Here is a 14783-nt window from a genome sequence, read left to right as displayed (position 1 = left end):
GACCTGCATAATAAAGTCCTACATTTTCAAAAGGATAGGCAGGAATAATGCGTTCATTGGGTAAAGGTCCCATTTTTACACAATTGTGAGGAGGTTTCACATGAAAACATTTAACACATTGTCTTACAATTTGCTTTACTAATACCTTGCCAGAAATAGGCCAATATTGTTGTCTGATTAATGACAATAGAAGCTGTGGTCCAGGATGCAAATTACTGACATGGTAGTGTGTACAAATTAACTTGGTTAATACATGAAATTTCGGCAATAGGATTGGTGTTTTTACATTTTCTGGCAATGTTAAATGCATAAGTCTACCACCTACTTTAAGTAATCCTTTATCTAATATGGGAGACAAATGAAGCAATCTGGATTTTTTGCTCAATGGTTTATCATTTAACAAACATAAAATTTCATCATGAAAGGATTCTGCCTGCACAAGTTTGATCAATAGCAGAAATAAATCATTGGTTTCATGGACAGTTAAAAGAAAGCTTGGGGCTCTTGTCTTATTTTTAATATTTCTGATAAAACGCATTACATATGAAAAAACTCTTTTCATTTTATGCAAATTGGAAAATCTGGTAATAAAATTAGTAATCCAGCTGTTCTGAACAGTGAAATGAAGTGATACTTGAACAGATCGTTTAAGCTCTGGTAATTCAATTACTTCATCAGTTGAATCATTAGGCCACAAATCAGGATGTTGTCTTAAAAACTGCGGTCCCTGGAACCACAGTTGTAATTCAAGAAAGGAGTCAGGAGAGATTCCACGGCTAGCTATATCTGCGGCATTTTCCTTTGTATTGATATAATGCCAACTATCACTACTGGTGAGTGATTGTATTTTTTTTACCCTGTTGGCAACAAATACTTGTAACTGGATAGGTTCCAGTTTAGCGAACTTAATACAATTTTTGAGTCAGACCACATGTATATCGGCATATTTAGAATTGATAAAGATTTGGTGACCTTGTCAATTAATTGGGAACCTAACAAAGCTGCACACAATTCAAGTTTAGGTATTGTTATTGATTTGATAGGAGCGACCTTTGTTTTTGAACACATAATGTGAGAATGGTATTTGCTTTCTGGATCTATGCTGCATACATAAATACAACTTGCATAAGCATGCATTGAAGCATCACAAAAGCAATGTATGCTTGTAATTTTATGACCTGATCCAAGTACTGATCTTGGAACGTGTAATTTATTTAGACATGGTAGTTGATTATACAGTTTGGCCCAACTGTTATTTAATTCTGGAGGGATTATTTCATCCCATGGTTTTTGAAGTCGAAATAGATTTTGAATTATTAGTTTAGCAGTTAATAGGACTGGACTTAACAGACCTAAAGAATCATAAATTTTGGAAATGATAGATAATATTTGGCGTTTAGTAAATAAATGATTGGATTTTTCAGTAAGAGAAATTTTGAAGCAAAGAATATCTTGTTGACTCATCCATTGGATTCCAAGAGTTTTAAAACTATCAGAATCTCCTATATTAATAACATTGTTGGAAATATCATTACAATTAATGTTAAGGATGGTTTCAGGATTATTGGAAATCCATTTTCTCAAAATAAATTTTCCAGACTCTAAAATTTTAAAAATATCATTACATCTCATTTGTAACTCTTGTAAATTGTTTGATCCTGTCAACAGATCATCTACATAAAAGTCTTCTAATATGGATTTTGCAGCTAAAGGAAACTGAGATTCATGTTCAAAGGCTAACTGACGCATGCACCTCATTGCCAAGAATGGAGCTGATTTTTGGCCATAGGTTACAGTAGTTAATTGATACACATCAATATTATCTGTCGGATTGTCTCTCCAGACAATTTGTTGTAGTGGTCTATTCTCTTCATGTACAATTACTTGTCGATACATTTTTGACACGTCTGCAGACACCACATATGTGTACTGCCGAAATCTAATGAGGATGTCAAAAATATCATTTTTGGATTTTTGGCCCTGTGTACTGTAGGTCATTAAGAGACCATCCAGATGTAGTGGGACATGAACCATCATAAACTACTCTTAGTTTTGTGGTAAGACTGGTTTCTTTTAGTACTCCATGGTGGGGTAAAAAATATGATTTTCTAGAAGGATGTAAGCTAACAGTGGGGTTAACTTTAACCATAATCTGCTAATTGCTGTATCTAAGGATTCTCCTAATAATTCAGGTGAAAACTTAAATGGAAGCTGAACAATAAAGTGTCCATTTTCTGATCGAGTGGTAGTGGTTTCAAATATTTGCTCACAGCAAATATCATCTTTTGATGGTGGTATGGGATCTTGGATTGAATGAATTTCCCAAAATAGTTTTAACTGCTCATCTTCGGCTATAGTTCTAGTGAAATGACACACTGCATGAGTTGTCTCATAGGGGACAGCTCCGTTTACTATCCAACCCACATTTAGTGTTTCGTAAACTTGGCAAACCTGTTCCTAGGTTGATTTTTCCATCACAAAGGAGGTCCCAAAATAGATGGGCACCAATAATAGCATCAATGCTACCAGATTCATTAAACAAAGGATCAGATAATTGAATATTGCATGGGATATAAAAGTTTTTAATATCAAAACTGGTTGAAGGAATTTGATTTGAAATAGCTGGCACAGCATAAAATATGGATGAAATATTAAAATTATTAACTCTGGAACATATTGTAATTTGACATTTTTTGGTAATACTTGATACTGTTTGATTTATACCACTAATGGCTAGGTTAGTAGGAATCATGGACATATTTAATTTTTTACAAAGACTTTCTTATATTAAGTTTGTTTGAGCACCACTATCTAAAATTGCTCTACATGGAATTAATTCATGATTATTGGATTTAACATTAAAAACCACTGTTGATGAAAGAACTTGGGTATGTTTAATATTCATTGTTTGTGCAGAAAACTGATGGGTTACCGTTGGTGGCAACTCATCACTTTGTACACAGTTAACTGATGATGAATCTAATGGAGATTTTAAAGCAGTGTCAGTTGAATGTTGCTGACTATTTTCAAAATGTATTAATGAGTTATGTTTGGAATTACATTTTATACATGGTCTTAAAGTACATTCAGCAGCTTTATGTCCATATCTCAAACAATTATGATACAACTTTAAATTATTGACTTTAGACAATCTATTTTTAATATCTAATTTTAGGAATTCAATACATGAATATATTAAATGGTTACCTTTACACAAAACGCAAGACTTTCTTTCTGCAACATTACCTTGGAAAACTCTTTTTTGATAGTCACCTCGACTATCACGGTTTGCATGTTTATAATTAAAACCAGAATTATTACTATAATTGTTATTAGGTTTTTGACTACTTTGGTCTTGAATTTCTTCCAAAGTGTCTACTTTTACTTTTAGAAAATTAAAAAATTCAGTTAAAGTAGGAAGCTCTTCTTTAATATGACATTCCTTCCATTTTCTATAACTTTGTTTATCTAATTTATTGGAAATAATATAAATCAATAAAAGGTCAGTTAAACTACTTTTTGTAATTTGTAAACTGTCAATGGATGACATGCTATCTGAGACACTATCTAATAAATGTCTCAAATGTTTAGGTGATTCTTTTTGGATAGAATCTAAATTGAAAATGGCTTTAATATGTTTATTGACTAATAATTTTTTATTATCATATCGTATACAGAGTGCATCCCATGCAGTCTGATAATAATTTCCTGAGAATTCAATTTTATCAACAATACGTTTGGCATATCCATCCACAGATTGTCTCAAGAGCTGAAATTTATGAATATTTGGAAGTGTGGTATTTGAATGAACTACACTAGTAAATGTGGCTTTGAATTCCAACCACTGTTCAAAATCACCTTTAAAAACAGCTATTTTCATTTTTGGCATCAAGAGATGATTTAATGAGTCTACATGTGGTGTAGAACTAGGAGGCAATGTATTAATTACTGTATTAGTGTTAATGTAATCTTTTAAAAAACTAATTGTTTTAAAATACCTATTTTCAAACGCATCTCTTTCATCAACTTGTTCTTGTAGTTTATCTTCACTGGTAGCAATCTCAATTTGTAGTTGGATCTGATCAAATTCAACTAACAAATTGCTACCAGAGTCATGTCTTAACTGAACTTCTGATATTTCAGGTTTGCTAGATGGTGTAGCATTTTTTAATACATTTACAAACTTCTCTAAACTTGTTAGTTTGGCTTTATAAGAACCTCTGATTCTTATATTGTTGGCTAAGCTACTCATTTTTAAGATTTATGGCAATCTTTCAAAAACAACACTTAAGAATAATAATTAGAAATACCTTGCTAGAATACTAATACTAGCTGATTGATAATCTATGGCGTTATACAATAAAAATATGGAAAAATGTATTTATGATAATTTAAATTCAAATACACTGTTTGATCAAATCTTAAAGATAATAGAATTGGAACAAACTCACATGTACTGATGGATTTGGATCCTCTAAATGGTAAATGGGACTGTCTTCGACCTCTGAACAACCTCTAGTTACAACTATGGATTCTATTTTACTCACACTATCCGGTTAGAAGTGACCAAAATATGTTGGATTATCTTATGGTAGATAATATTAACTAAAGGTGTGGACTGTAAATTATCTTTTGTGTGAGTAAATAGAATAAATTATTAACTTTTTGTACAAACTAATTATTACAACATGTGAATTTGTGAAATACTAGAAAAACGTGGCGTCTTCTTGGAAATTACTTGATTAATTTCAAAATTGTCAATTGCCGACTTGATCCCGTCAGATTGTGTGATCTTGAACATAAAACGCACAGACATATGACAAACTCTATGTTGCCGCACTAAACTAATTTTCTAAAAATGTCCTAACACCTCCTCGTTGCCAACTTTGACTACCTTATTCTTAAAATCCAATTAGAATCCATGCATATTCATTACGTCCATTCCTAATATAACATCCTCTTCGATGTCAGCAACTATAACAGTATGGACGAACTATTCCTAATTGTACCTAGATTTCTCCATGAATGTTGGAATTTTCACCTGTAGCGGTCCGAAGTCGCAACCTTATTGGTAACAGTTTCTTACAGCTGTTTATAACTGTCGGGCGTATAATGATTCTGGTCGCTCCGGTATCCACCAACAACGTATGCTTTTTACGATTTATTTTTCCATCTACATATACACTATCTTCACGACATTTCAAAGAAGCTATTAGTATGAAAGGGTCTTTGGAAAAGTTCCGGGTCGAAGCTGCCCCCTAAGGCCGACCCATTCTAGTTTTCCTGATGATGAGTTTCTTGATTTCCGTCGTACCTAGGGTGCTTATATGAACTTCGTATCCTATTTCGTGTCCTATTTCGCCACAATTCCAGCATCTTATGGTCTTCGTTTTCTTGAATGTAATACTTTTCATCATATCAACGAGCTGGTCAAGTTTATCTTCATCTCCTTCTTTACTTACTCCTTACTGTACCCGTCAGAGGGCTGCATAGCTGACTCGTATTCGAGGGCAGCGGATAAGACATCAACCAGTGTCTTGAGACGAGCTAAACGCAGTGTTCTCTGCATTTCATGAACACGAAGACCATCAATAAATGTTTGAACGGCCAATTTTTCCATCATGTCTTCGGGAGCTGTTGGATAAGCATACCGTACTAATCTGGCAATATCTACCTCATATTCTTGAAGAGTCTCATCTCTCTTTTTCGTCTTCGATTTTTACGCTGCGACTGATATACATGCTCCAAATGTTTGTGGCCATGTCGCATATTTAATCTCTTTTTAAGTTATTCGAAATCATCCAATGTAACCAATACAAAAGAAAATATAAAATTTACTGGAAGCACTACAATAGAATAGGCTTAGCTCAAGAGAATGAGAGTTATGCTCAGAGAGGAGGTTGGCACGTTTGCTTGCCTGTAGTAACTTAAGGTTAAATTAGATCAATCCTAAGATGATCTTTAGATGGGCGCCAGGGTGAATTTAGAATATCACTCCAATTAGGGATATATGTAGTTATATACTAACTGAAAATAAAAGATGATAGGAAACAAATAAAAATCTGAAATGCTTTATACACTATATTACAATCCTACTGTGCTATCCCAACCCTATACTTATATACACTAAATAATGATTAAAATATATCCCCAAAATATATATTTACAAGAAAAACAGTTACTAAAAATAGGACCCAAAATATAAATATCTAACAAGGTTTGATCTGAACAGTCCTCTAACAATGAGGAAAAAGGTAAGTTAATAATATTTAAATAACTCACATGGAGTAAATGGTAATTAAAATATAAACTAATTAAATACTTATACAGTTACAAAAGGGCAGCTTAAAAATCTGAGACTAGTCAGTTAAGACACTAGAACAACACATAAATCAATTCGATATATGAGGGTACATACAAATTGGATAATATATCCTGACAACCTATTAAGTGTAATATAAAATATTAATAAATAAATAAATTTAAATTAAATAGGGAATAAAATTAAGCAAGTGAAAGAATTCAAAAAAATTGAGGGTACTAACCAGGTATTGTGCACAACGCTGTTTCGTAAACCCACTTAGGCTGAAGGCCTAAGTATCCAAGATCCAAGAAAAAGCCTTGTTTATTCTAGGTTCTTGTACTTAAAATAGTTTTTGTTTTAGTAACAAAAACTAAAATATATTTGCCATTAAGTGACCTTGGCTCAAATATTGAATGTTACTATTTGTTCACAAATTGTTGAGAGCACGAAATATGCCTCAAACTCAAAAAAAGGGTCGTAAATCATAGGCGTTCCTAAGGTGTTTATTCATTAAATAATAATATAATGTTTTAATACTGTTATATATAATATTGATAATATTTTAATACTAATATATTTAGCAAAAAAACAATTAAAACTTTCACGACTAATGTTGGTTATTATATTATATTAATAAAAATAAGAATTTAACCATTAACAATTTTGTAAATAAGAATACCTTATCTCTTTGGATATTTCAATACTAATCTTCGCGTTTAATCACTTTACTAGAAAACCTGGAATTCATATCCGAAGGTACTATTCGTTCCAAGATAATTAAGATGGAATTCCCCAGATTTTTAATAATATAATTATATTCAAAACTTAACTTAAAAGGGCAAAGTTATTACAAACGAAAACAATTTTTTTGTTTAGTACGTTTTTGATCGCATGTAATTTACGGCTCGTCGGTGTTTCCGCGTCTACGGCAGTAATTAGCGTCTCGAATATTTCTTTTGTGAATTATATGCAGTGCGTGAGTGATTTTTTATTCCATATACCTACGAACATATACGTACCTTTCGCTCGTGCTCGTTTTGTTGGATTGTTTGTGATGGCTTCATCATCAAGTTTTACACCGGTACTGTTGCGTACAGTCAGTAAGTCTGTCTATTCACCAAGAGAGAAGACTATTGTCCTGAATGTTCACGATGCTCTGGTTTCTCAGAATCCCACAAACACTGTTCGCAACATAGTCGAAAGTTGTGCCAACATGACTTTCGTAGGAGAGTCAACTTTATATAGGTTCCTATCAGAAAGAAAAAAACACGGTATAGCTAACCCAAACACAAACGAACACTTAAAGAGAGGGAAAAAGCCTATTGAAATTGATGAATTTGACAAAAATGGTATTCGAAGGAAAATTCATGGATTTTTTTTCAAAAAAGAAATACCAAACCAAACAAAATTTTACAAGAAGTTAGAGACGACCCGGATTTGCCTCATATCGGACGAACTAAATTGTGGCAAGTTTTAAAAGAATTAAATTTCCGGTGGGAGAAATCAGACCGAAAATCACTTTTGATTGACCGGGAGGAGAAGATGATGTTGGAGAAGAAATTATCTAAGATTCATACGAAAATTCCGGGCTGAAGAAAGGCCCATCTTCTACCAGGATGAAACGTGGGTAAACTCAGGTCATACTCTAAAAAAAATTTGGTCAGATAAAAATATATTAAGCTCCAGGCAAGCCTTTATGGAAGGTTGGTCTACTGGTATCTCCCCACCTTCTGGTAAAGGCAGTAGATTAATAATTTCTCACATTGGCAGTGAAAAAGGATTTGTTAAGCATGGTTTGTTGGAATTTCATTCCAAAAGCACAAAAGACTATCACGAGGAGATGACAGCTGATGTTTTCGAAGAGTATTTTGAGCAAATGATTGAACACATACCACCAAATTCAATTATAGTATTAGATAATGTACCTTATCATTCACTACTAGTAGAAAGACTTCTAACGAATGCGTGGAAGAAACAGGATATTCTTGACTGGCTGCGGAATAAGTATCTGCCTTACGAAGATGGAATGGTAAAAGCAGAACTTTTAAAAATTGCCCGGCAACACAAATCTAAGTTCAAGAAATACGTAGTTGACAAAATGGCGGAAAGGCGAAACATCACAGTCTTTAGACTTCCCACCCTACCACTGCGAAATAAATCCAATTGAACTCATTTGGGCACAAATAAAAAGTTATGTGGCTAGAAAAAATACGTCATATAAAATACAAGCTGTACGTGAATTGTTATACGAGTCTTTATAACATATTACAAAACAAAACTGGAAAGATGCAGTAAGACATGTAATAGAAGAAGAACAAAAAATGTGGGATCTTGATAACATAATTGATGCGACCGTAGAGATTATTAACCTAATTATTAACCCTCAAGACGACTCGGATTCCGAAGTTGACCCTATTTATTTTGAATTTGAATAGTTTTCTAATCGTAATTATATAAGGTAAGTAATAGTAGTTGTAATCGTAAGGTATTAAAGGGAAAAGGCGCAAAATGTCGCCTGTCAAAATGTTCAATGTGTTTTAAATGTATCCATTTTTTTTTCAAATCCTGAGAAAACTAAAAAGCATTTTTGAAAAATTTAAAGGCAGAATGAAATATTTTTTAGAATAAATAAAAAGTTTTTTTTGCATGCAATATTTTCAATTAAAAATTATACTATATTTTCTCTTTTATTTTCACCCCTGTTACATAACATATTAAAATGTGTGTGTGTGTATGTGTGTTTTATTGGCACTGGTTTTGACAACCAACTGGCCAGTCTTTTTGTTTTGAGTTCTCTCTTTACACAAGATATTGTTAGTATTTAAATTTAAAACTATTGTATTGAGAGTTAAGACATGGAATGTTAGAAACTTACTTACTAGTTTACTCTGTTTTTGCTGTTTTATTTTTTGTATCTTTTTTTTTTATTTTTTTTTTTATTTTTTTTTTACTTTTTTTTTACTGTTTTTTTACTTTTTTTTTATTTTGTTTTATTTATTACTACGCTAAGACATAAACCCGATTCGACACCTCGGAGGTTTAGATCTTCTTAGTAACTTTTTTTTTTATTTTATTTTTTTTTATTTTGTTCTCCATTTTTTTATTCTTTATTATTTTTTTTATTGTTTTTTTTTGTCAGAGCTTTAATTTTAAACAATTAATATGACCATATAAAATTTTATATACATCTAGATTCTTTGACTCTAAAAGATGTGTTAGATTAGAAGGTAATTGAAAATTAAGTTGAACTAGCTTGGTAAAAAAATTTGATATTTCAATAAAATGTAAAGGACATTCTAACAGCATATGTTGTAGATTAGCTAGCTCCCCACATATACATTCATTATTATTTGTCAGTCCTATTTTTCTTTTGTAGACTGGAGTCATACAATGATTGCTTCTTATTCGACAAATAGTTTTGATGAAGCCTCTGTTGGAATCTTGTTTAAACCATGTCTTGACGGAAATTGTGGGTTGGATTCTTTTATAAAATTTGCCTTTGTCTGAATTGTTGTAGTGTCCCTGCCATTTTGTGCGTTTAAGAGATCTGATTACAGATATTAAATCACCCATAGGAAGTTGATAGGTTTGCAGAGTGGATTGTTTCATTGTTGCTTTTTTAGCCATATCATCTACTATTTCGTTGTTTTTTATACCAATGTGTGCTTTTATCCAGCACAATATGATATTTTTGCCCGATTTAAAAGCTTCACTATTCAGAGCTATGATGTCACTGATATAATTTTCTTCAAAATTATGTAAATTATATTTCAGTTTATGTACAATGCTTTGGCAGTCTGTAAATATAACATAGTTTAGTTCTTTTTGATTCATACATATTTTGAAGGCTTCTTTGACTGCTACGAGTTTAGCTGTAAAAGTTGTCATTTTGTCAGGTAATCTGTTGTTTATCTTTATACTTTTTTGGGGGTAGAATATAGCATATCCAACTTTGCCGTCCATTTTTGAACCATCTGTATATAATTTTTGATAACTCCCCCAATGATGTTGTACATACTGAAGGTAATCTATTTTAGTAAGAAAATCTGTGGCAAGAATATTACTTAAATGGCAGTTAAATGGAGATAAATAATCTTCATAGTTTAATTTTCGAGATGAGGTTTGTTCCATTTGGTGTATGTCGTCAATGTAACTAGAAACGTTGAGAAAACTTTCCACAACTAAAAGCTGCTTCTTTTTTTCCCAGTAATGATGAGTTAGGTATGTAGTGGTTAGTTGTACAATTTTACTCAACAACAGTTTTTTGTTAACTGCCACTTTAACTATAAATTTCTCACCTAAGAATTCTCTCCGTAATGAAAGTGGAGGTTCATTAAACTCACATTCCATGACCAATATGGGAGTACTACGAAGATAACCAGTGCTTAACCTAAGTGCTTTATTTTTTATACTTTCGATTTTTTGGAGTACAGCGTTTGATGCTGAGCCATAAAATATAGATCCGTAATCTAGGATCGATCTCATTAAATTTCTGTACAGTAATATTGAGATGTTTGGGTCAGCTCCCCAGTTACTGATACTTACAGTCTTGATGATATTCATTGCGTTTTCCGTTCTTCGCAATATATAATTTGTGTGTTCTTTCCAATTTAATTTTGAGTCTAAGAATACGCCAAGAAATTTTATTGAAGTTTTATAATGAATTTTATAATTATTAAATTGTAGGTGGTTTGGAGGAGAATATCGTTTTCTGGTAAAAGTAACAATGGTTGATTTACTCTCCGAGATTGTTAAATTCTTATCCGTCGCCCATTTTTCTATAATCTTCAATCCTGATTTAAGGTACTCATTACATTTATCTATTGACTTATTTTCTACATAGATTGCAACATCATCAGCATACTGTAAGATTTTTATATGTTGAGGAAGTTTATTTTCTAAATCAGCAGTATACAGAATATATAATAGAGGACTCAAGATGCTACCTTGTGGTAGTCCCAAAGATGTGTACCTTGTGTTAGACTTATCTCCATTTAATCTAACGTGTACTGATCGATTAACATACAAATTAATGATATTCCATGTTACAGTTTCAGGTATTCCTATTTCCAACATTTTCGCATATAGAATGTGGAGATTAACATTGTCATAAGCCCCATTTATATCTAAAAACAAAGCACTAACTGCTTTCTTATAAGTAAAGGAACCATAAATGTCAATAGTGACTCAGGCTTTCTTGTGTGGATTTACCTTTTCTAAAACCAAACTGAGTTTTTGGTAATAGGTCGTTCTTTTCTAACCAAAATTCCAAACGGTTTTTAATTAGTCTCTCATATGTTTTAAGTATACATAAAGCCAGTCCTATTGGACGGTAAGAATCACAATTATTTAACGATTTTCCGGGTTTTAAGATCGGGAGAATAGTATAAACGTGCCAATTGTCAGGAATCTTTATGCGGCGTGACCAAATTTCATTGTATATATTCAGAAGCACAGTCTTACCAATTTTTGAAAGATTTGATAGCATCGAGTAATGGATTTCATCAGCACCTGGTGCTGAATTTGAATTTTTCTTTAACGAAAAGTAAAGTTCAGTGCCAGAAAATGGTTTGATTAAGAAGCGGATTTGTTCTGGATAGTCGTATTGCGCATTCACTTGTAGGTCAGGAATTACTAATTCTGCAGACAGTGGAGTGATATTTTGGTGGAACTCTTCTATCCATGAAGCTTCCGATAGTATTATAGGAACTTTGTTCTTAAATTTTCTATTTTTTAGTCTATTAACTTTTGACCATACATCTTTAATAGGAACCGACCTATTTAAGGACCTGACATAATCTCTCCAGCTATTTCTTTTAGCTTGTTTAGTGATCTTCTTCACGTGGGCATCATCTTTTTTATACTTAAGTAGGTTTTCTTGGTTTGGATGATCTTTGAATATACAAAAACTTTCCCGTCTTCTTCTGACTGCTTCCTCACATTCTAAATCCCACCAGTATTTTCCTCTGGAAGTTGGTTTTTTATTTTAAATTTGGGGATGCAGTAGGATGCAGTTGTATTTATAGTGTGCAAAAATTTTTCATATGAATTTATATCTTCAGATTGAGAGAAGATATCTTCCGAAAATTGTTCATATAATTTCCAGTCGGCTTTCTTTAAATTCCACTTTTGTGAATACGGGTTATATATGTGAGTTGGTTGATCCTCTAATTCGACCCTTATAGGTGCATGGTCTGAACCGAATAGGTCTTGAAGTGTTTTCCAAGTGATCAGATGACTTAACTCAGGAGTACAAATGGTCAGATCTATTGCCGATTTCGAAAAGTTCCTAAAGAAAGTAGGAGAACCATCATTTTTGTATATCAAATTATTATCATCTATACAGTCCATTAAGATTTTGCCTTTTATATCTGTATGATTGTCCAAGCCCCAGGCAATGTGATGAGCATTGAAGTCGCCTCCCATTATGAACGGTCTTTCTACAGATGTTATGAAATTGTTCCACTGTTGTAACGATAACTTTTCTCCTGGGGGAACATACATCGATACAAATGTGACAGTAAATGATTTAAACTTAATTTTAATGGCTACTTTATTGACGTTCAATAATTCGACTTTCATGGTGACTTCCTCATAATACAGATTTGAGTTCATTAAAATTGCCGAGCCACCACCGATAGTTGCTGAAAAGCGTTCGTCTCTGACAATATTATATCCGTGGAAGTTAATATATTTTTCTGGTTTAAATCTAGTTTCTGATAATAATGCGATATCAACTTTCTGGTCTTCTAGTAAGTGGAGAAGATTTTCTCTATTAGAGTTAGCCGATCTACAATTCCATTGACAAATTACCAAACTATTCATTATTATATGAGAGAGAACTTAAAACTGTTTGAATTAAATTTATTAAAACTGATTTTTCTGGGATTTCAAAATTTTTGTGATTCATATTAGAAATAATACTTATAACTATATTTGATATTAGTTCTGTTAATTCTTTAGGAGATTCATGTATTTTGGATCCTTGTTCTGTATTAAATGTAATTGATTAGAAGATTGATAAGAAGATGAATTGAAAATGCCGCCAGGTCTGGTGGACATGGGGTTTAACTTTATTATTTTTTGATGTTCTATTTCTATTGGGTCTTGCGAGGAAGGGAGGGGTCGTTTGGATTTTGAAGGTTTTATTATTGTATATCTGTTTGAAACTGTAGGGAGGGTGAGCTGATTGGGGGGTGAGGGGGTGTGGACAATTGAGTAGAGGAATATGAAAAGGATGGAGCGTTTATAATTGGAATTTGATGTGAATTTATTGAGGAATTATTAGCTGTTATCGATGCATAGGTTACTTTAGGAAATAATTTAAGCGTTTCTTTGAAAGACAAGCTGTTTTCAGACATGTAATGTTTTATTTTTTTTTGACGGTCGAATTCTGGACATATCTCCCATTCATTAGTGAAGTGTTCACCTTCACAGGAGAGACATTTTTTATTAAAGGATGATAAAGAACAAGAATCGGAAGGGTGAGACTCATGACATTTAAGACATCTAGGGTTGCTTTTACACTGCTTACTCATGTGTCCATACCTATAACAGTTGTAGCAAATAATTACTTTTTGTTGGTATTTTTCTACATTATGTAAAACATGGTTAATTACGATATATTTTGGTATACTTTGACATTTGAATGATACAATTACCGATTTTGTAGGTTTAAAAACTACTTTATCATTTGTTACTATTTTTCTCTTTATTCTTTTTACATAATCCACCGAGAATTTACAATGGTGATCAAATTCTTTTATTTTATCTTTGAGATATTCTTCTGATATATCTGATTCTATATCCCTAACTACACCTAATTTAAATAATTGAAATTTCGGAATATATGCAATTAGATTTTTTTGAATAAGCAATTTAGAAGTAATTAAGATATTTGCACTAGCATAGTTTTTTAATGTTATCCTAATCCGATTGCGTCCAATTGAATCAATTTTTTTAATATAATTATCAATTTCTGGGTGTACGGTAAATAATATTTCACCTATCTTAACTGCATTTAATTTGCCTGTAAAATTTTTATCATTGTTTTCAATAAAAATGTGAAATGGCCCTAAATCAGTTTTATCATATAAATATACAGGTCTGCTTTTTTCTGGCTCATTAGAAGTTAATGAGTTAATTTGTTTATCGGTTTTTAAATGATTAATATTATTAAGACTACTTATCGAGTTTTCTAGCTGATGGGATGAAAATCCATGGGAACCATAACTGCAATCATCCATCGCATCCTGATCCCTTGGCATTTTATCGGGGGGCTCGCCCCCGTTAGAAGACTCCATAAATGGAGCCTTCGACGATCGCTTCGACGACCAAACTAGTACTAATGTGTATGTATTAAACTATAGTAATAGAATGTAACTGTGTTTAGCACTTTCTAAATCATAAAAATTCGCAGAGAACTTTAAAATGTATAATTTAACTTGAATTTATATGTAAAACTATCTGAAATTAAACT

The 14783-nt window shown here is 32.2% G+C and overlaps 1 protein-coding gene across 1 annotated transcript; it reads right to left on the bottom strand.

Annotated features, from left to right (window-relative positions):
- Positions 1 to 852: 852 nt before the first annotated feature.
- Positions 853 to 1896, bottom strand: LOC140435938 (uncharacterized). Its single transcript, XM_072524648.1, has one exon. It carries the CDS (start codon positions 1894 to 1896, stop codon positions 853 to 855), a length of 1044 nt encoding a protein of 347 aa, XP_072380749.1.
- Between the last annotated feature and the right edge of the window lie 12887 nt (positions 1897 to 14783).

This window comes from Diabrotica undecimpunctata, chromosome 3 (assembly GCF_040954645.1).
Source record: "Diabrotica undecimpunctata isolate CICGRU chromosome 3, icDiaUnde3, whole genome shotgun sequence".
In the NCBI taxonomy this organism is placed as follows: domain Eukaryota; kingdom Metazoa; phylum Arthropoda; class Insecta; order Coleoptera; family Chrysomelidae; genus Diabrotica; species Diabrotica undecimpunctata.
Note: the sequence above shows the minus strand (reverse complement) of the source record. Positions and strands in the feature narration are given on the sequence as shown.